The following is a 21,697-nucleotide window of genomic DNA, read 5'->3' as shown; positions in this document are numbered from 1 at the left end:
TTACTTCCTTGCATTACTTATTTTTGAAAAACAAAATATAAATCCCCACTTAACAGAAAATGTATTGTTTATGGCTTGGTTGGGACAGTTCAAACCCTGGGTTCGTACTTTTGTAGACAGGATGACCAATCTGAAATTACAGGATTTCTGCATTCTTTAAGAGGGTCCTCCCTCCAGTTTAATGTCCCTCTTTCTCAAAGGAACTGTTTTAGCCTTCTGTACACCTCCCTATCGAGAAGTACCTGACAGCACAAACCAAGGGTTCATAACAGCACAGCAAAACCCCACAATATACTTTAGAGTATTGCCTAAGGGACCCAAAGCTAACTATAAAACAGTCTTAACCAGTCTCTTAGGGATTTTCTTTAGAGGGAGAAGCAAAAAACTTGAACCTCATTGAAAGATTTGTTAACCCAGTTTCTGACTGCTGGGATCAGTGACAGACTGAAAACCTTTACCTCCATTTCTAATTCCCCCTCTTCTGTTTCTGATTCATCTGTGCCTCCCTCTGCTCATTGAGCAAGCTCCTCTCTAACACGTGCAGGCAGAAAGGGCTGGTTTTGCCCTCTACAGAGTGAGGATCTTGGGGAACCTCAGCAGGACTTGCTGGTACTCCATTTCATTGTGTAAGCAGGCCTTGCACACACTAAGCATAAATTATGTCAACTGACTGCTAACAAAGAAGTGGTATTTTTTCCTAAAGTTTTGTCTTTAACATTCTCAGTGGTTCATGGATCCTCTGTAAGCCTGTAGTAAAAACTCATCAAAATGGCAACCAGAAAGCAGTTGCAGAGGTCGCCTTCCTGCTGCCTTCTTGTTTAGAGGCAGAAATCCTGAATTTTGACCGGTTGTCATCCAGACTGTATGGCAGTGAAGGAGGAACCACCTATGGTGTCTTACTGCCTACCGAGGTTTTTTAAATTTTCCGTGAAAATAATCTGATTCAAATAGGTCGAAAGAGTGAGGTCAGTAACTTTCTGTTCTAGCACAGCAACATTTTCTACTTTGAAAGTTAACATCTCAGTCGGTGCCCTTCTTGGCACTCTCTCTGCAGAGAGAAAGAATTGAAGATGATGCATCAAGACAGAAATACCCTCTTGACCCTGAAGATGGTCCCTCCAGAAGAAGGTGATATGCACTGGCAGAACAGCATAGGGAAAATATTGGTCACTTGTGCTGCACCTCTTCTGTAAACAAACATAAGAGCTTAATTTCCAGTGCTGTCAACCTGACATTTTACAAGATCTAAACAACTAAAGAAAAAAACATCCCCTCTTCACTGGTCACCCACGGCAGCTGAAGACCATTTTCCTGGGAGGAAAAAAAAGTATATTTGAAGCAATTTACTTCTGAATAGTATGGAACTTTCAAAACAGTCACCTGTAAAATGAAGTGGCGATGGCTTGCCTCCTCTAAACATAGGTCTCCTCTGTCCAAATGGGTTCTAAACAGGGACAGGTATTCATTTTGCCGACTTATGTCTGTAGCAAGAATGAGAGCACCTATCTGGCTTTCCATCAGCTGCCTGCAATTAGAGATATAAAACACCCAAAGGCACAAAATACGAGGAAAAAAATTAAAGCATCATATTTACACGTTTAAGTTGAATGCAGCAACTGTATATGAATGTATACATAAACTGTAAGCCATGATGGCTGTAAGTGCAGCACTTTCAAATGTTTATATAAAATTTTTAAAAACTACAATATTTATAAAAATACTCTGACATTTCACAGGTAGCTCTCAGGAAGAGAGAAACTTACTGCATATCTTTTTAAGCTAAATTCTAGCTATTGTTAAAGAAGATGAAAAGAGCTGCAATTTAAAAATACAGATCATGAGTTACTGTTTAGGTCACAGAATACAATTATCTCTTACTAGTCAGTCAATATTTTCTTTCAATCTAATCAAATGTTTGTATAATGAATACACTTCCATCACACAGTGATCACAATAAATACTAGTTTCCAAGTTGTATACTGAATAATTAACTGTTCCTGCAAGGCTCATACCACCCATTAAATCTTCAAATTGATCTGAATATTCAGCTAGGATTATGAATTGCTATGTAATATTTTAACAGAACACTTGTTTACAAAGTTGTCTGATGCCATGGATAATACATTGTGTGTAACTTCATATAGTGTACACTCTCTGTATAAAAAATACATACCTGTTTTCTAATGACATATGTGCAAATAAACCAGACTCTCTCAACAACCCTACTGCTGATCTCCAGTGGTGGTTTTCTAATACTGAGATATTCTGCAAAACAGAAACAAAATTACTGGTGTCACTTTAAAAGATTTTATTAGTTTTACACTACAGTCTATATGCCTCTTAAAAAGGTTCATGATTTTCAAACTTTTTAATACTTCTATTACATTAATAGCTTGTATTTATTGTTTTCACTCAATGGGACAAAAATCCCAGGTTCAAGTCTACTATTAAGTGAGTACATTAGCAATTTCACTGTTAATATAATTCTATACTGAAAAGATACTCAAACCTGGTTCTGATAAGTATGATATTTTCACTTACCTTATATAAAGTTGCTAAGTAATGGTTTGTTTTAATAAGGAAAGGCTGATTAACACCTGGATGATCCAAATCATGTGTGGCAGCTGCAATTAAACTGAGCAGAACATCCCATGGAGTGAGAGATTTGGAAAGCTGTAATAAATGTAACAGTATTATTCATGGGAACATTCACAGGTGAAAAAATTCTGATTGGCTTTTCATAGCTAGCATTCAGTCCCTGGAAAAAGGTCCCAAAAATGACCATTCAATTTCATCTTTCACATAGTGCTTTGAAGGCAGAGCACCATAAGAGAAAGGTGAATGCAGAGAAGCAGGTGAGGGTACTAGAAGAACTTTTAAAAAAAGTTTAATAGCAGCCATTGTACAAGGCAATCCAGGAGTAATTACCCTACAGGAGTTAAAGGCTCAAATCAATTTCATCCGACCTCGTCGATAATATCTAGAAAGACGCAATAACTACTTAAATATTTATGATAGCTAGAACTGTCGCTCAAATTGTTAGCTACTCCATTATCAACCAGAGAGTATTTCAAAATCCCTGTTTAAATTAAAAATCCTTGAAAGAGGTTATTTCTTCAAGTTAGTTGTCCAACTCATCTTCCGAGCCGATCTTAATGTGTATATGGTCAGCAAAAGGTCCTGCTATTTCTCCTCTAGTTTTAATGCAGATAATATCATTTCAACATAAGATGTTTTTTATTTAAGCAAGTTAAGGCTCTATATGCCTCAGATATTGTCAGAACTGTTCATTGGGTAGTTTCCATCTTGTATCACAATCCCATTTCCTACCCCTATTGGGAAAAAAAGGGGAGAAGGGTAGGGAAATAGAGGACGGCACCCAGTAAGCTCTCAAATTTCAGAGTCCCGCAACAAAGAGCTTTTCACAGGGAAAACAAAAAAGAAGGAACAGGGTAGAAAAGAGATGACAAAGTGCATATATGGGCAGACCAATGATAAGCTACCAATGTACCCTGGAATAAAGCTGTTTGAACTCAAATCATCATTAGTGGTAATGCATCACTTGATAACCATGCATTAATAATACTTATTTACCATTATACCAAAAAGAAAAACCTGTGCCAAGCCACCTTACTGCTGGAAGACCAAGAAAAAATTCAGATGCTAGTTTATTGACCAGCCCAGGAATCTGTGATACCATCAGTGACTGTTAACTGGGGTTGGCAGTTTGGGTAAGGAAAGATTTCTGTGGCCATGGCAATTAAATTTTTTTTTACGCTGCCTGGGGTGTCCCTGGAAATTTCTGGGATAGCTGATTTTTTTTTTCATTTTGCTAAATGACAGAGATATATTTCTGAACCAAATAGAATTTTCTCTTTTTACCACTAACAAATAGTTCAGGGGAATAAGTGTTTGGGGTGATAAACAGCATTTGGAGGAGTGAAAAGTCATAATGTGGACATTATCAAAGCTTTTCTTTTGCTCAGTGCTTATGACACTTGTCCAGTGTTTCATGATGAGGTATTTTAGAACGCTGACCTGCTGGAAAAATCCTCCACTTCAAGAAATATGCACGTCATTGTTGAATCAGAAGTTGGGAGTAATGACTCAAGAACACCCTCTTCCCTGCCCTCCCCACCATCCCACAAAAGTGCAGTGTTGTATGAATATTTCACAACCCTAGAAAGTGTCACCACAAAAGGATTTCACTTTTTTATTTTGAAAATATGGTCACCTACAGAAGGGGATAACACCTGAATCCTTTGTAAAATAAAAATTGTTACCTCCATAAAGCACCTAGCTGTGAATGGCTAAATATATAACTGCATGATCTTATTTTCATGACCCTCATCTTCCTCCCTCCTTTTGGTTGTCAAGTCATGTGTTGCATCTTGTCTCATACGAGTCCCCAATCTTGTACGGAGCCCCACCAACCTTAATGCAATGCTATAGATAGCATGCAGGCGAATGATTGCCACCTTGAAACTTCAGACAGTTTAGCTAATCAGGGTAGGTACTGTTTCCTACTATGTGATCATATAGCACCCTAGTACAACAGGGCCCCACTCTTAATTGAGATCTCTAGGCATGACAAAAATATAAATAAAATACTTACCTACCTCCCAGAACATTACAAACTTTATTTAATTAATATTTGTAAGTTCTTTGAGATCTTAGACGAGACACCATGCAAGAGTAGTGTAGACCACTATTACTCTACAAGAATAAACCAAACCGATAAAAAAAATCAGTGTTGAACTAGATAGCTGGTTTCCAACTGGCTACAGTACACCATGGGTCTTCTCTAATCTAATCAGAAAGTAGCATTTTTCCCTGAAGTTTCCTGTCTAGTGTGTAGCCTATACCAGAGTACCAGCAATTAAAGTTACCTCTGACAATTGTTAGCTTTGCTCAGCTCCATATGTAGAACTCTCTCTGCTAGGTATCTCCCTTTCACAATGGCCATTTCCAAAAGAAGAAAGGACAGACAACTCTTGTACACTGCTACAACCTGCATCTAGCAGAGGAGCTTTGTTCATTAGTATCCAAGGTGAACTAAGCATAAGTGATATATCAGCTTTTGAAAAACTGAGTTATTTGGGTCTCTACTGCCAGCTTCTGACTCAATGACGTGCATAATTCTTGGAGCAGAGGTTTTTTTCCCAATAGCTTAAAATCTTCATGGTTTTAAGGAACATTAAGAAAATACAAACATTATATTTGTACCTTTACACGTTATGTAAAACAAATTTTTATATCCTACCTTAGGTTCTTTTAAATAACAGTGCATGGCCTGAGTCACATCAGCAGCATGAACTGCATTATGATAAGGGTTTTGACTATGATAATCTTCTTGAACCATAACTATATAAAGAAAACAAACATCTGGGTTTAATTAAAATGGCAATTTAAAAAAGAAAACAATATAAATATCACAAATTGACATTTTTGATAAGACATATAAAGTTCACATATCAAATTTGTTTAAGTAGAACCATCTCCAGTACTCTCACACAAAGGTTTTATGTGGTCACGCAATATTTTTTAAGCTAACACAAGATTTAGTATAAAGTCATCCTGGAGATCAAGTTATTCAACTCTGATCACAATGTTATGATCTGGAATATTATGATCTTACTGAGCAACCACCTCCTTAGCAGGAGTCTCTCTCTCTGCTAAGCCAGTCTGCTTGAACGTTGAGGCAACTTGGAACACACAGATGGAAGTTGACTCTATTAATCAGAACAGCAGGGCTGACACCTCTGCTAATCTTTTGTGTCCCTCATAGATAATTTAGGCAATCCACGCATCATACTGGTGGGCCTTGATCAGAAAATGGTACCCTACAGCAACCCATCAGGGACAAAAGAGCTAGCTGTACTGCTTTTAGTTTCAGTACATGTGAAGAAGCCTTTCCTTCCTGACCACTGTCCAGCCACTAGCCCCATAAGAACCAGACTGTTGTCTTTGCTTGCCTTTCCAAGTCCTTCTTGCTTTCCTTAAGCACTCCAATTACAATATGTGGAAGGTCACTTGAGTGGAATCAGTATAAGGGAACTAGTTTATAGCAAACAAACAAACAAACAAAAAAATTGGTTAGTAATCTATTCTATAATTTCACTTCAACTGTGCACTGGGTGCGCACGCACATGTTGGAGATTTTCCCCTTAACGGTAACCCACTGGGGCAGCACAAGCCCTCTGTTACCTGGTGGCATCACATGAAGGTATAAAGAGCCACCTCCTCAGTCCCTCTCACCAGACAGAGTCTGATAGAAATAGAAAGGAGACTGGGTTGTGGAATTGACATATGTAACACATCTCAAGGAACAACCATTACAGAATAGGCTAGTAACCGTTTTCTCTTCAAGTGATTGCAACATGTCCATTCCATTTCATTCAGAAGCTGTTTGATCTGGCAGTGGGATCAGAGTCTACCAGGATAAGGACTGCAGGACCACATGCCCAAAAGTGGCATAATCTCTAGAACACTGAAAGATGACATGATGTGAAGCAAAGGTGTGTACTGAAGACCAAATCACTACTTTGCAAATGTCCAGAATAGTCACCTGGGCCCCAAAGGCTGCACGAGATCTTGTTGCATGTGTTAACACCCTACTCTGTGGAGTTATACTAGCCAAGTCAGAACACAAACAAATGCAAGTGGAAAGCCACAACAAAATCCTCTGAAAATAGACTGGAAAGCTCTTCATTCTGTCCACAATTGCCACAGCTGTGACAACGACCTAAATTGTTTAGTTTTGGCCAGGTAAAAAGCTTAATGCTCTTCTGAAGTACAGTGTGTGGAGTGTCTCCTCATCACTATGATTATGAGGTTTAGGGAAGGAAGTTGGTAAATATAGAGCCTGATTAATATGAAAGTGAGACACCACATTGGTGACTCACTTCAGATGAGGACACAGATAAACCTTGTCCTTGTAGAAGACCGTATATGGAGGTTCAGAAACCAGAGCTCTCCTGGATGAGGAGACTGAGACCAAAAATGCCACCTTCATGGAGAGATGAAGTAATGAACAAGTTGCCAATGATTCAAACGAGGATCCATTAGGGTGGTTGTCAACTGGTGGGTAGAACTCCAAGACATCTGCCAAATGGACTTTGACAGAACTAATGGCAAGACCTTGTTGCTTCAGGTAAAACAGATGTCCAACACATGATGGATCAGAGCCTGGACCAAGGAAATGCCTTTCTGCTGTAACCTGATGGAGAATCTCTTCCACTTTGCTAGTAACTATACCTCATAGAAGGTTTTCCATTACTTAAAAGCACATCGTGGACCTCCTTTAAACAAATTTCTTCGAGTTCACCATGGAGCTTCAAGGTTCTCAGGTGTAAGGCCCTGCAGATTGGGGTGGAGGAGGCAATCATGTTCTTGGAGATCAGGCAGTGTCAGATGAGCTCTGTGTGAAAGAGTTAGCAGAGTGGAAAACCAATGTTGCCACAGACACAGCAGAGCTGTCAGCTTAAGTCGAGTGGACCTGGAGGAAATGCATACAGGAGTCTGTCTGACTAAGGCAGAGAGAAACATCCATCAGAGACCTAGAGCTGTGACCTGCTTGAAAACAAAACTGGTGACACTTCCTATTGATTTTTGTAGCAAACTGGTCTATCAGTGGTCTATCCCACCACTGGAAAATGAACCTGGCCATATCTGGACAAAGAGACCACTCAAGGCGACTGCTGAACAATCTACTTAAGCGGTTTCTCAGAGCATTCTGAACACACGGGAGGTGAGAGGCTTTGAAGTGGATTGAGTTGTTGATGCAGAAATCCCACTGCCTTTCCCTGGTACCTGCCAGGATCATCCAGTGTCCTATCATCAAGTCCTGTTGCCTGAATGCAGTTGTAACTAGTACCATGACTGGTGAAGTCCTCAGGGCTTATGTAATGTCAAAAGATTGGACGCAAATACAGGTTATGACTGTTTTGCACAAACTAACAGCTCACATAGGAGACAAAAATGTTTATTTCTGTTACTCTTATCTAGCAAGACAACATAATGCTCCCATTTAGATGGCCACCCATACCCCATCTCCATGGATGAGAGGGCAGTTCAGAATGTCTCCATCCAGAATTTCTGCTGCTTCATAAACTGGTTCAGCCACTTGAAGTCTCAAATCCTCCCCCACTCACCTCAACTTACTGATTATTGCAACAATCCTAGGGTAACACACTTGTTATTTGAAAAAACCAGGGTCATGGTTCCATTTCCGGAGAAACAGTGGTCTGACAACACATTTGATATGTGTCTTCTCTGACTGATGAAGCTAGAGTCTGGAGATGAATTTGCAAACAGGAGAATGGGGGAGACAGAAGATCTCAAAGTAGTTTCTAGGTACCACAGAGAGCATATGCCTGAAATGCTGAGAGTCCAGTGGGACTGAAAAAATGCACACTGGAGGTAAAATCTTGGAGTGACCTCAAGTAATCAGAAATGATCTTGGGAGAGGACTGAAACAATCTGAACGGTCTTTTGGTTTCTAAAAAAATTGCAACCTTCTGGAAATTGGCCTAGGGAACAGCCAGAAGAGGAAGGCTTCTTCCTGGAAGCTGCATCCAAGACTGGATTTGGTTCATCATGTCAGCAGCTATAATTAGAATATTTTCTTACTATCCAGATATGCTAGGATAGAATTAAGGAAGACTCTGAAAAGTGGGAATATCCTTGGAAGGGAGGGGAGCCATTCCATGCTAGAATGAAAACTTGTCTTTCTCCCCAAAAACAGCCTAACTCAGACAGCCCTCCTGACAACTATGGAGCTGTTGAATATGTTGGCAGATGACCCAAGAGAATCTTGGACTATGTGGCTGAGGTTACTGATTACCTGAAGACATTTAGATAGGTTATTCCAAACTGATTTTAAAAATGAAATAAAGTCCCCTCCCTAGCTGAACCTCAGATAACCAGGGGATGACTAAGGAGACAAGACAAACAGTTTGTCACAGTGACGAACTGGACAGCCTAAAATCAGATGTTCGCCTAGATACTCTCTTCACTTTCCAGTCTACAGGTTTTTGAGGACAGGTGATGTGTTTGTTTCGACCACAGACCCTGAATCCACTTAAGGAGAAATCAGTCATTTATTAGGAGAAACTGCTAGGGAACTTGTAAAGCAGAGATTTAATTTGAACAGACTGATGAACAGACTGGACTCCTTCCTGTCCGGGGGAGGGGAGAAATCCTCTGAGTCCCATTTATCCTTGCTTTTTCAAACTTCATAACCACAAAAACATGCTTTGTATCAAACAGATCGAGCCTCCTGAGAAAACCTCCCAAAGGGAACAGAGAGCTGCTTCTCCTGGCTCAATCAAGAATTAGCCTTCCCTTCAGACTGAGTTGGAGGATATAGGGGAAAACAGGCAATGTGAGGGATGAGTCTTTGGTCTTGGTGCAACAAGTCGTGGTAAAGGCATCCCAGGACATCACTGACAAGTGAGATGTTGCACCACACGGTGACTCTTGTGCGAAAACAAGAAGGAACCATCTCATTCCAGGGTCTGTGCCAAGGACATTAGGATACAGAAATACAAGTCCATAAACAATTAAACAGATCTGCTCTCCCATTGTCAAATAAAAGTAACATTAATTTACACCTTTCTCCAAGGATACACAATACAGCATCACATCATGAAGGTCCCAAACCTCCCTGTACAACTTTAAGAAAGTAGCATTAATTCCTACATCAGTGGAGCAAGACGGGATCCTTTTCTATACTACTAAAAAGACCTGAGCAGAAATGGGTTCAGCAACTGGTACTTCTGAACTGGCGATGACTACAGGTTAGATAAAGACAAACTATGTTTCTTTTCAGAAACCAAGGTCAAAACCAACATTATATTTCAATAATATTCTCTCTATCTCCTCTTCCCTCATTTGTGATGTGAAATTCAGCCTTCATAATCCGTTGCATACAACTTGTGACGCATCATGAAATTCACACATTCTTGGGCAAAATCAATTTTTTCTGCCAAAATTAATGTAACTGATTTTTGCAGAAATTTTTTTCCTTCACCTCCCTAATTCTATTATTAAAATTAAGCTATTTCCCAAATTTGTAAGTGCACACAGTATGACAATACTACCATTATAGGAACCAGCTTCAAATCAGCACTGTTCAAACTTTCTTGCTAAACTGTAAGCAGTACTTCAAATGGTATCTTTTAAAATGGAGTTAAGGAGTAATGTTCACTTTAACAAAAGACTATAATATATTTACCTAAAAATCTACGAAGTTTCATCGTATCTAAGTGGAAGTGTTCTATCAGTCCATGAAGATTAAACAGGTGGAAGGTTAAGCTGACTAGACTGTTTCCTAAAAATAAAATACAAATATTAATTCATTTAAAAAAAGATGAAACTAGCGCTTCCATCACAAGGGAAAAATTATTTAAAAGTTTTTGTATTCAAAAGTTATGCAAACAGATTGAAAAGTATAAGAATTCTATAAGCATTAATTGGTCTAGTCCATTAACAATTTCCCCTAGTGACTCTCAATATATCCACTATCAGCAATAAACTGTGCAATGAGGAGTCTCACTCAATATTAAAAAAAAATTAAAAAGTCCATTTTCAGTAGCACTGTACCTTTAAAAACAATTAACCTGCAATCCACCTAAGTAGGCTTATTGCTTAGAAAAGGAACACAGAGGTAATTAAGGCAAAAAAATAATCAATGTTGGCAACTGCCCCAAGTTGAACACCTTACATTTAGTTATTCCAACATGTGTTTTTTTGCAAAAGTAATCCGTGCTTAAACCAGAAATCAAAGAAAATACAAATGTGCCATTTGCTATGAAATTTGTAATACTACAAAGCAACTGCTATGATCATTTATTTACTAGGAGCTGAAATATTCCATATCATACATTTGATTTCTTTTTTTTTTAAATTTCAGAGTCAGTAAGGAAGGCTTGCAAATTAAACACACATAACACTGACAACGAGATCAGTTTTTGGCATATTTACTTTGACACCTTAGAGACTAACCAATTTATTTGAGCATAAGCTTTCGTGAGCTTGTAGCTCACGAAAGCTTATGCTCAAATAAATTGGTTAGTCTCTAAGGTGCCACAAGTACTCCTTTTCTTTTTGCGAATACAGACTAACACGGCTGTTACTCTGAAACCTGTCATTACTTTGACAGTGTCACTTTAACAACAAGTTACACAGCCACTCAGTGTGCTAGGTGCTCTACTCAGAAGCACAAAGTTCCCCACCCCGTATAACTTATTGTCATGCTTCACCACATGTGTGCATGTCATTTTGGTACCACTTCCCCAAAAAGCTGTTATTCCCAACACTAGGACAAGATGTTCTTTTGAAGTCTATTCCTTTAAGAGGCATTTATCTAGAAGTACTCTGCTGTATTCAGTTTGTATGGGAAAAATCACCGAAAGATGTACGTGCAACACTCTCCCCATACAGCTTCAAAGAACTGGATAGCTAATCTAAAATGACTTCCAGGATGACAGAATGGGAATGCACCATATCCAGGGTGGATAAAAATCAATTATTTTTTTTAAATCAGATTTTTATTTATTAGATATACTTTTCATTTTAAAAATAAACCTATTTAATACTAAATTTGAAATTTGACGACCTATGTTAAGGCCTAAACTTAAATGATTTTAATAGAGTCTACAAAAATTTAATAAGTAATATATTCAAGCAGTAAATGTTTGCTGCCAAAAGTTTAAAGAAAGTAAGAACAATAAAATGGTGAAAGCACATGGAAAAGACGGTTACATTTCGTAACGGGAGTTCTTTGAAATGTGTTGCTCACGACCATTCCATAGTAGGTATGTGTGCTCACCACATGGACTGGTGCTGGAAATTTTTCCCTCAGTGGTATCTGTAGGGGACCAGCTCTGGCATCGTCTGGAGTGATGCACGTGTGCACCGGTATAAGGGGCGCCGCCGGCTTCCCCCCCGCTCTCCCGAGTTTCTTATTCCCGGAACTGCGACAGAGGGGAAGGAGGGTGGATCATGGAATGGACATGAGCAACACATCTCGAAGAACAACAGTTACGAAAGATAATTGTCTTTTCTTCTTCAAGTGCTTGCTCATGTTCATTCCATTGTAGGTGACTCCCAAGCAGCACCACCAGGTGTGTAGGAATTCATGGATGTGTCGATTGCAGCACAGTTCTGCCAAATCCAGCGTCATCTCTGACTTGCTGGGTGATGGCATCGTGAACGTGTGTAGCGAAGATCACATTGCAGCCCTGCAGATGTCCTGAATAGAAACATGCACCAGGAAGGCAGCTGAAGACCCCTAAGCCCTAGACAGAACACCAGGAGGAAGATATCCTGGTTAACAAGGAAGTTCAACACCATCTTTGGCAGGACAGCTGGATAGCGCCACAGCTGGTCATTGTCGTTGTAGAATATCGTGTATGGGGGCTCCAAAGTAAGGCTTGAAGTCGGGGATCGGAGCATGCCCCATCCCTAGGCTAAGTCTCACAGGGGACTAACTAACTATTTCTAACTTATGAACTAAGGGTACTAATAAACTATACAAACTTCCTAAGAACTATATACAGAGAATCACAACTAGACACAGTTGAGAAGGAATGCTTGCCGAGGCAAGGAGATGTTTCAGCACCATCACTGGCAGTAAGAAAGAACTAGGGAGAGGGGAGCCTGTGGCGCCTCTTATGCTGGTGCCATTCCAGAGGGCGCCAGAGCCGGTCCCCTACGGATACCCCCAAGGGAAAAACTTCCAGCACCGGAGCATGTAGCAAGTACACACATCTACAATGGCATGGACATGAACGAGCACTAGAAGAAGAACCAGAGTTTATTGATGTGTTAAACCAGCTTTTCATAGCAGTAGCCTCTTTTGCAGGCGCAAAGAGAATATTTCCTTCATTTCAGGTTATTCAACTCAGTTCAATAACTAGTTCATTTGAAGCTGAGAAACTAATTGGGAGTTGAAAAACCACAAAAGCTTGGTTTCCTCTTCTAATCTATGAATAAGAACTAGGTGTGAGTAGGTAAGATATACTAGGTCTAAAACCCTTAAGGACATGGTCATCAGAAACAATAATTTAAATTCACTAACTGCAGATAACATTTCCTTTGTTTAATTAATCAGTTTTAAATACAAAAACATGTTTTGATAAGCTTACTTTTTTCCTAATTTATCCAGCCCATTTGATTGTTTGTATTAGTTCAATAAAGCAATTCTAAAATGCTATTTTGTGCATTTTTAATTGATTTCCAATTTCCACCCAAATGCAGCTTGACACAAAATCACAAGTGAAAAATGAAACTTCTATTAAATAACATCATTCACCATTTTCTAATGTAATAAAATGTAAAAATTAAGACTGAATAACTGTATGTTAAGCTCCCTAATTGCTTAGACAAATATATGTAGATATAACCAGCCTAATGGTTAGCAAAAAGTAGTAACAAATTACACCAATTTAGAAAAATAACTAACAAGTACAAATGCAAAAAATAGGTTAAAACTGACTATTTAAATCAAGGTTTCCTGTTTGCTAATTTAAGTGAAAACTAAAAATCAGTTATTTAAATCACTTTGAGTAGACAAGCCTTTGCTGTGCCTCCTATGGCTCATGTGAACAGGGTGGACTGATTTAAATCAAAGTAATTTAAATTCACTAAATCAATCCATCCTGTTCATATGAGACATAGGGGGCACAGTTAGGGCTTGTCTCCTCAAAAAAGTATTGGTATAACCGGAATCTGCTTTTGCACAGATACTGATATAGTGGTCCAAAAAGGCTATGTGCACACTTGTTTCTATATAAAAGTCTTGTTTCAGTTTCGTAAAACCTGTTCCTAACTGATTTAAGCTAAGACAGGGGCGGGCAAACTTTCCGGCCTGAGGGCCGCATCGGGTTTCTGAAACTGTATGGAGGGCCGGTTAGGGGAGGCTGTGCCTCCCCAAACAGCCAGGCATGGCCTGGCCCCCGCCCCATCCGACCCCCCCACCTCCTTTTCTCACCCGCTGACTCATGCCCCATCCAACCCCCACTGTTCCCTGATGGCCCCCCTGGGAACCCTGCCCCATCCACCTCCCTTGCTCTCGGTCCCCTGACCACCCCCGGACCCCTCGCCCCTAACTGTCCCCTAACCCTAACTGCCCCCCACCACCCCATCCAACCCCCCTTCTCTTTCCTGACTGTCCCCTCCCTGGACCCCTGCCCCCATTCAACCCCCCTGTTCCCCGCCCTCTGATGGCCCCGACCCCTATCCACGCCCCGACCACCCCCCAAACTCCCCTGCCCTCTATCCAATACCCCCCTGCTCCCTTACTGCACTGCCTGGAGCACCGGTGGCTGGCAGCGCTACAGCCGCACCGCCCGACTGGAGCCAGCCAAGCCACCGCTCAGCACGGAACACCGGGTCAGGCCGGGCTCTGCAGCTGTGCTTCCCCAGGAGCTCGCAGCCCCGCCACCCAGAGCATTGCGCTGAGGCACAGTAAGTTGAGGCTGCGGGGGAGGGAACAGCAGGGGAGGGGCCGGGGGCGAGCCTCCTGGGCTAGGAGCTCAGGGGCTGGGCAGGACGGTCCCATGGGCCACCGTAGTTTGCACACCTCTGAGCTAAGATGCAGTAAGCCATTCTTATAGCAAAGTAAGAGTATCACATAGTGTGCATCTACATATCAGCATAGCTATGTCTGTGTAGCTACGCTGACAGAACCCCATAGTCTATTGACTAGTTTACACCTCAAACATAACACTGGCACAGCTGCAGCTGGGCTGCTGTAGTGCTTCATTGTAGACACTACAGCGATGGGAGGGATTCTCCCATTGCTGTAATTAATCCACCTCCCCAAGAGGGAGTAGCTAGGTTGATGTAAGAATTCTTTTGTCCACCTATCACTGTCCTCACTGGGGGTTAGGCTGGATTAACTACATCACTCAGGGATGTGGATTTTTCACACCCCTGAGTGATATAGCTGGGCTGATTTAACTTTTGCATGTATACCTCGCCTATATCAAAGGAAGTGTTTTTTCCATCAGTGTAAGAATAGCATGTCCCCAAAGTTAGCTATGTTGATGGAAGCATTCTTCTCTCAACACAGCTGCATCTACATTGGGGGTTAGGTTGACATAGCTATGTCAGTCAGGGACGTGGTTTTTTCACACCTCTGACCAATATAGCCATGTTGACCTAACTCAAGTGCAGACACAGCCACAGCTTTTTGTACCACATTAACCATACAGTAACTCCTCACTTAAAGTCGTCCCAGTTAATGTTTCGTTGTTATGTTGCTGATCAATTAGAGAACATGCTCGTTTAAAGTTGCACAATGTTCCCTTATAACGTTGTTTGGCAGCCACCTGCTTTGTCCACTTCTTACAGAAAAAGCAGCCCCCTGGAGCTAGCTGGTGGGGGCTTGGAACCAGCGTGGACCAGCAGCCCCCCATCAGCTCCCCACTCCCCTAAGTTCCCTGTGCAGAAGCCGCCCAGCAGGCTATCAATTGCCAGCAGTTCATCTGTCCCTCCCCCCACTACCATGTGCTGCTCCTGCCCTCTGCCTTGGAGCTGCTCCTGCGAGCTTCCTGCTTGCTGTGCAAGGAGGGAGGAGGGGGAAAGAGGGGTGCTAATGTCAGGTGTCCCCCTCCTCCACTCCTGTACCCCCATCTCCACAGAGCTGTGGGGGGGGGGAACACCACAGGGCTCAGGACGGAGGGAGTCTCAACTTGCTGATGTACTTAAAAAGGCAATCTTCTTAGAGTGGGTTCAGCATACTTAAAGGGGCAATGCATGTCTCTCTCTCACACACACACATACACACACACACACACACACGGTGCGTGTCTCTCCCTCTCTCCATTCATGCTGCCTTGTAGAGTGTGAGGCTACATTAACAACAACAATGAGCCACATTGAGGGCTCAGCCGAGTGTGAGTTCATCATTTAGCAGCAAGGCATTGCCTGGGAAATATCCCACCCTCTTCCACCCTCCAACTTCACCACCTCAGCCAAGCTTCACAATCATCATTGCTGTGTATTAAATTGTTTAATTAAAACTTACACTGTGTATATGTGTGTGTATATATATATTTAAAATATAGTCTTTTGTCTGGCAAAAAAAAATTCCATGGAACCTGACCCCCCCTATTTACATTAATTCTCATGGGGAAATTAGATTTCAGATTAGATTAGATTAACATCATTTCGCTTAAAGTAGCATTTTTCAGGAACATAACTACAATGTTAAGTGAGGAGTTACTGTATCTATTTAAATTCACATCTTAAATTACACCCATGCAACTTTCTCATGTAAAAAAGCTCTCATGCTCCTTATCTTAATGAGACTCACTTTTGAGACAAATGAAACCATAACAAGAATGGATAAAAAGTAAACTGATTTTCTTCCACAAGATGAAAATATAAAATATGATGCCGAGACCTTTCCTTCAACAAAAGAAAGACAGAATCCTGTTCTTTGGGGGTTGCCCCTGACCTTGCTGGGTTGATTCTTTAATGTTTCTTTTCAAGGTCAACAAGGTCCCTCAGATTGCTGCCCATGGCCTTTTTTTGATTCTATTTCTCTTTGGTGGTCCCATATACTACCAGCCATTCTTCTTCAACCCAGTTCCACATTTCTCTAGGGTGTCCCAACACAACAAAATATTATTAAGAAAGAGCTCATCTTTCCCCCAAAACTTTCTCCTCTTCTCCTTTACTTCATCATTGTTACCATCACAACTATCCTTCCTTCTATTTCCCAGACATGAAAGCTTGTGTCATCTTCAATCCTTCTTTCCCCCAACTATTCCCTCACCACCAATTCCTTTCCAATATTTTAAAAATTCATCCCTTTCTCTCCATTTGTATAACAAGATGTTAATCCATGCTCTAACAATTTCATTTTATTGTCTACCATAATCTCCTACTTGCTGGTTTCTCACATGCCCATCTCGCTTTCCTCCAATCTACTGACAACTTACCCTACCTCTACCCTATCTCCACCTGATTCCTTACATTGGTTTTACTACTTTTGTATCAAGCTCCATGTCTACTCTCCAATTACCAAGCTATCCATAACTTCAATATACCTTTTCTCTGCCATCAACTTTTTCTACAGTCCCCACCAACCCTCTCTGCTCTCTGAAGTCTGTATACTCACCTATTCCAACCATTTCCTTTGCCCACTGTTGATTTCTTTCTTTCTTTCTTCTATGGTGCCCCTATACCTAGAGCAGCCTCCCACTTTATGGATGCCTAAATCCTACTCTCCTTCAAAACCTTCTAAAGCCCCATCTCTTCTATAAAGTTTCCTGACTATAATGCACAGTTCTGCTTTTTATACTGTATTCTATTATACTGTAACTATTCTGACTTTACACTAAATTCCTCAGGGGAAAAGACATATTTGGCATAATTCACCTATTGGACATAATCCATATACACTAATGGCTTTCTATAACTAAGCAGCACAGATTTTAGGTGTTGAGTTTCAAACGTTTTAAAAGATCTTTGATAAAGAAAAAGAATAATTACGCTATGAAGCAAATACTTGAGGGGGTCTATTACACCAACTCAAGGATATGGTGATGTAAGTAGTAATACTACTGCAATGTAACTAAGACTAGATTTCAGGTCACATAGTCTAGGCTTTCAAACTAAAAGTGCCAACTATCCAAAAGCCTTTTATTAGTCACAACACTAGGATAATAAATTTGTACTTTTTAAAGTATAACCAAGAAGTACGATTCCTCCCCACAGAAAATGAAGTGAAATGTTAATAGATAGTTTATGGTAGAAAGAAACCTACCTAAGAACAGCACAGCATGCTTAAAAGAATATCTGCAGTAAAAGTGAACTTACCATTTGTTAGCCTATCAAAAAGAAACATATCAAAATTCCATTTTCCAACTTTCTCCAGCATACACTGAAAGCAAATAAAAACAAACATTTGCATTCAGTATGTGATTAGCATCAAATTATAGCCCACAAAAAAAGCTATTGCTTTCTAAGCCAGCTGTGGATTTTAACATCTATTATTGAAAACAGATTAAAGGTTTACCACTTGTAAACCACATTTTGGTCTGAATGTTTTTCTAGCTAATATTGTTTCAAACTGTTTAACACTTGTCAATGTTACAAATAAAATCACTGTAACTCAAATATTAGATATCTTTTTGACAGAACTGGGCAGTCACCTTTGCTCTTTCCCCTTTCGGTCAAACAAGGGAGAGAAAAATGTTTTAAAAGAAGAGTGGTCACAAGATTGATACTTCAGTACATATCTGAGCCAAAATGCATAATCCAAGAGTTTTCCTGTCCCTCCCTAAACAAAACTGGAGTGAATTCTAAAATGAATCCTAACACAGAGAACTTATGCTCATTTCATTTACAACATGTGAATAATAAGCTTTTATTTGGTAACCAATGAGCAGTCCAGTTTCACACTGAATCAGAATTACTGCTCTATTTTTTTAAGATGACAACATTAAATAAATACTGTTGATGTTTAAAAGGGCTTGACAAAAGGAGCAATCTGACAGAATTGGTTTCAATATATCCAGATTTGGGACAACAAAGTTGCACTGCAGAAATTATTAGCCACACAAAGCTCTCCAAATGATTACTCTCAGAGGCAAAAAGCCCCCATTAAAGTAGCACAGAGAAAACAGAAATCTAAGATATTTTGTTAAAATAGTCATTTCATCGCAAGTAACATTTTTGTTCTTAACTTCAGAAAAAAGGTCAATATGAAAAAAACTGCATTAATGATGAAAGAATACATAAAAAGGGTTTCCATTCACCTCAATAGATTAAGAGGCTGTGTATATAATAAATATGCATTGTATGCAGACGTGCATCTAGTTTGTTTCATAAAAATATTTGTCTGGAACACTGTATCTGACAAAAGACACTATTAAAGTTTAGCCACCTCCATTGTTATTTCAATCACATTTGATATGATCTGCTGCTTTTATAAACAGAGAATTAACAGATGTCGTTCTCAAAAAATTAAATGCCTCATAAGATGTGGATATTCAAAAACTAGCATCTCCCAGCACAGAGGTTGTTCTTCCTCACTGCCTATGATTCATCTACCATGCTGTTATTTTTTTTCGTTCTTTCTTTCGTTTGTTTGGTTGGTTTGGTTTTGGTTTTACAGGCTAAATTGCATAATCCTGAAGCAAAATTATTTGGGTTGTGGTTTTTTTGGACACAGTACACACTCAGTATAAGCTCACATTTATTTGCACATATCTGTTTATATACTGTTACAGTATGGAAGATATTTGTATTGTTATAAAGCATTCAAATTTTCCTTATAAAAAATTAGGAACAATTTTTAAAAACACACCTTTGCTTGTCCATTATAATCATCATCTAAAATGTTTGATGAATTTGGAACAGTAATACCACGGAAGAAACGAGACGATCTCAAGTACCGCTGGAAACTAAGTAATCTTCGGATATTCCTTGCAGACACAGACACTTCAATTTCAGAATTTGCTAGAAAACACAAGAAAATAAAGTCTTTCTTAAAATAAGAGAAAAATCTGTGTAAAAATATTATAACTATATTTTACCAGTGTTCGGTATTAGATGAAGTACAGTTGCATCTAGAATAGCTACATCCTCATCAACTAAGTAGTCCCTGAGCTATGTTTCAGACCAAATGTTTCCTATTTAAGCTTACTGTAAAGAGAAATAGATCTATAATCTCTATGCTGGTCATATGTCTTTTAACTAAAAATACAATGTATTCTAAGGAACACTGAAGAATAACCACATGTTGCACCAGCACTGTCAGGTTAGACAGCAGACCTATTGAAAATGGACCATCACAAAACAGTGTTGCAAATGACAATGTTTTCCAAAAACAACAAGTGCAAATACGTAATGACTGCCACCAACCATTTATAAGATACTTGCACACTAGGAACTGAACTATGTAAAGAGCCATGCAGTGGGATATGATTTCAATGACATTATATGAAGAAGCCATGAGTGTCCAAAAATAACATACAACAAGAACTAAAACCTTGAGACTTTCTGACCCTATAATTAGAAATTGTGTTAATTTTTCAAAAGCATCTGCGACTTAGGTGCTTTTGAGAAATGTTACCCAGAACAAATAATTTTTCCAAACAAGCACCCAAATTTCTACTTATTCCTGGGATGTTCTCAGTGAAAATATGAACAAAGTACCATATCAGAACACAATGAAACCTATAGAGAGACCATTCTTAGCCTGTTTTCAGAGAACAATCCAAAATACTGCCCAAGAATTCTACTCCACCTTTATTAGAACATAACTTTTAGTAAAGCAACTGATTTTTGCTCATCCTCAACCGCAGTTACACTGTGTAATGTACCAAAAAGGGATATCAGGTGGTTTACTTCAGGAACTTCAAGATCAAAGTATGGCTTAAGTTCTCTAAAATGATTTATATATTTTCATCCTTAAACCTTAAAGGTCAAATTCTGCCTTCAGTTTCTTTTGTACAAAACCTCTACAGGCAGCTTCATCTATTAAGAAAAAGTTGACTATTCTTATACTGAAACTGTCATTTTTCTCAGAGAAGTGATCAATAAAATGATTACATGTTTAAGAAGCTCAGGGTTAACACTCCTATTCCCAAAATACATAGGCTACAAAGCAGCAAGAACCAAAATTTACAATCTATATCTTTGTCTTTGCCAAAGGGTGGACAGATTAATTTCAGAAACCACTGATACAATGCAGATTAATATTTGTTCTTAAAAAATCAAACATTCTAACAATATTTTGTAAATGAAGGTAGAAGCTGGCCCTTTAAAAAGTCAATTTTATTAATCTACTAAAGCCCAAGAAAGTTACAAGATCATATACACCCTTGTTTAGTTTGATTTATCAAATATGTTATGGTGGCTTTGAAACCCAGTGCCAGATCCTTGTAAATACTTTTTAAGAATCAAAACAGTATAAAGAATTTTAAATTACAAAAAAGTTACATATTTTCCCAAACAAAAATATGATCTTAGTGAAACATGTCTTTCAATCCTCTATCTTTGGCTCCTCTTTTTTAAAAAGTAATTTGTCTCTTTAGACACATTTGTCTGAGAATCAAATCTTTTCACCTCTTAAAGTTGTCATGATGCAGAGGAGAGTGAGCAGACCAACAGATATTCAGAACCTAACATTCTTTTCACCTTACATTCTAGAACAGAGATTTTAAAAACATGCAGGGAAAAAACACAACTGAGCTGTGTTGTTTCTTCTGATTATGAAGGCCTTAAAGATGATTCATTTGGGGTTTTTAAAATACAGCTTTTTCTTGTTTTACTTTTACTTTTTTAAAATTATGCTGTTTAAGAATATAGGAGGTACAATACTGATTTAGACTAGTCATCTATCAAGTACAGTACCATGTCTTACCTACTAGATGTTTCAGAGGCAAGCACAAGAAACCTCCAAATAGATAGATTATTCAGTAATTGTGCATGGGGAAGTTTCTTCCTTACCATCTAAGTTTTAAACCTCATTAATTTTATGTTTCAGCAGTCTGGTTCCGTCTTGGAAAAGGGGGAGCCCATTGCTTTTGTATCAGATCTCCCTTCTCCAATAAGTTTCACAATGTCTTTCCTCTTTACATCATCTTATCAATGCACTTAGGCCTGCTATACACTAAAATATTACATTTGAACAGTTGCTAACAATCATGATAACAGACAAAATTGAAGGTTT

General features: G+C 39.3%; 1 protein-coding gene across 10 annotated transcripts in view; it reads right to left on the bottom strand.

Moving 5' to 3' along the window:
* The window catches only part of PDE7A (phosphodiesterase 7A), a 138,947-nt gene that overhangs the window by 7,105 nt on the left and 110,145 nt on the right, over positions 1–21,697 (bottom strand). For all 10 annotated transcript variants that reach the window (XM_037892514.2, XM_043539563.1, XM_037892516.2 and 7 more), the window contains 7 exons: positions 19,328–19,479; positions 17,836–17,899; positions 10,238–10,333; positions 5,264–5,364; positions 2,542–2,673; positions 2,174–2,265; positions 1,381–1,525 (listed from right to left, as the gene is read on the bottom strand). In XM_037892514.2, coding sequence (XP_037748442.1) covers positions 1,381–1,525; positions 2,174–2,265; positions 2,542–2,673; positions 5,264–5,364; positions 10,238–10,333; positions 17,836–17,899; positions 19,328–19,479 — 782 coding nt within the window. The remainder of the gene's footprint in view (positions 1–1,380; positions 1,526–2,173; positions 2,266–2,541; positions 2,674–5,263; positions 5,365–10,237; positions 10,334–17,835; positions 17,900–19,327; positions 19,480–21,697) is intronic.

The sequence above is a fragment of the Chelonia mydas genome, chromosome 2, assembly GCF_015237465.2.
Source record: "Chelonia mydas isolate rCheMyd1 chromosome 2, rCheMyd1.pri.v2, whole genome shotgun sequence".
Taxonomy (NCBI): domain Eukaryota; kingdom Metazoa; phylum Chordata; order Testudines; family Cheloniidae; genus Chelonia; species Chelonia mydas.
The sequence above is the reverse complement of the archived record's forward strand: the minus strand, read 5'-3'. Positions and strand labels throughout refer to the sequence as shown.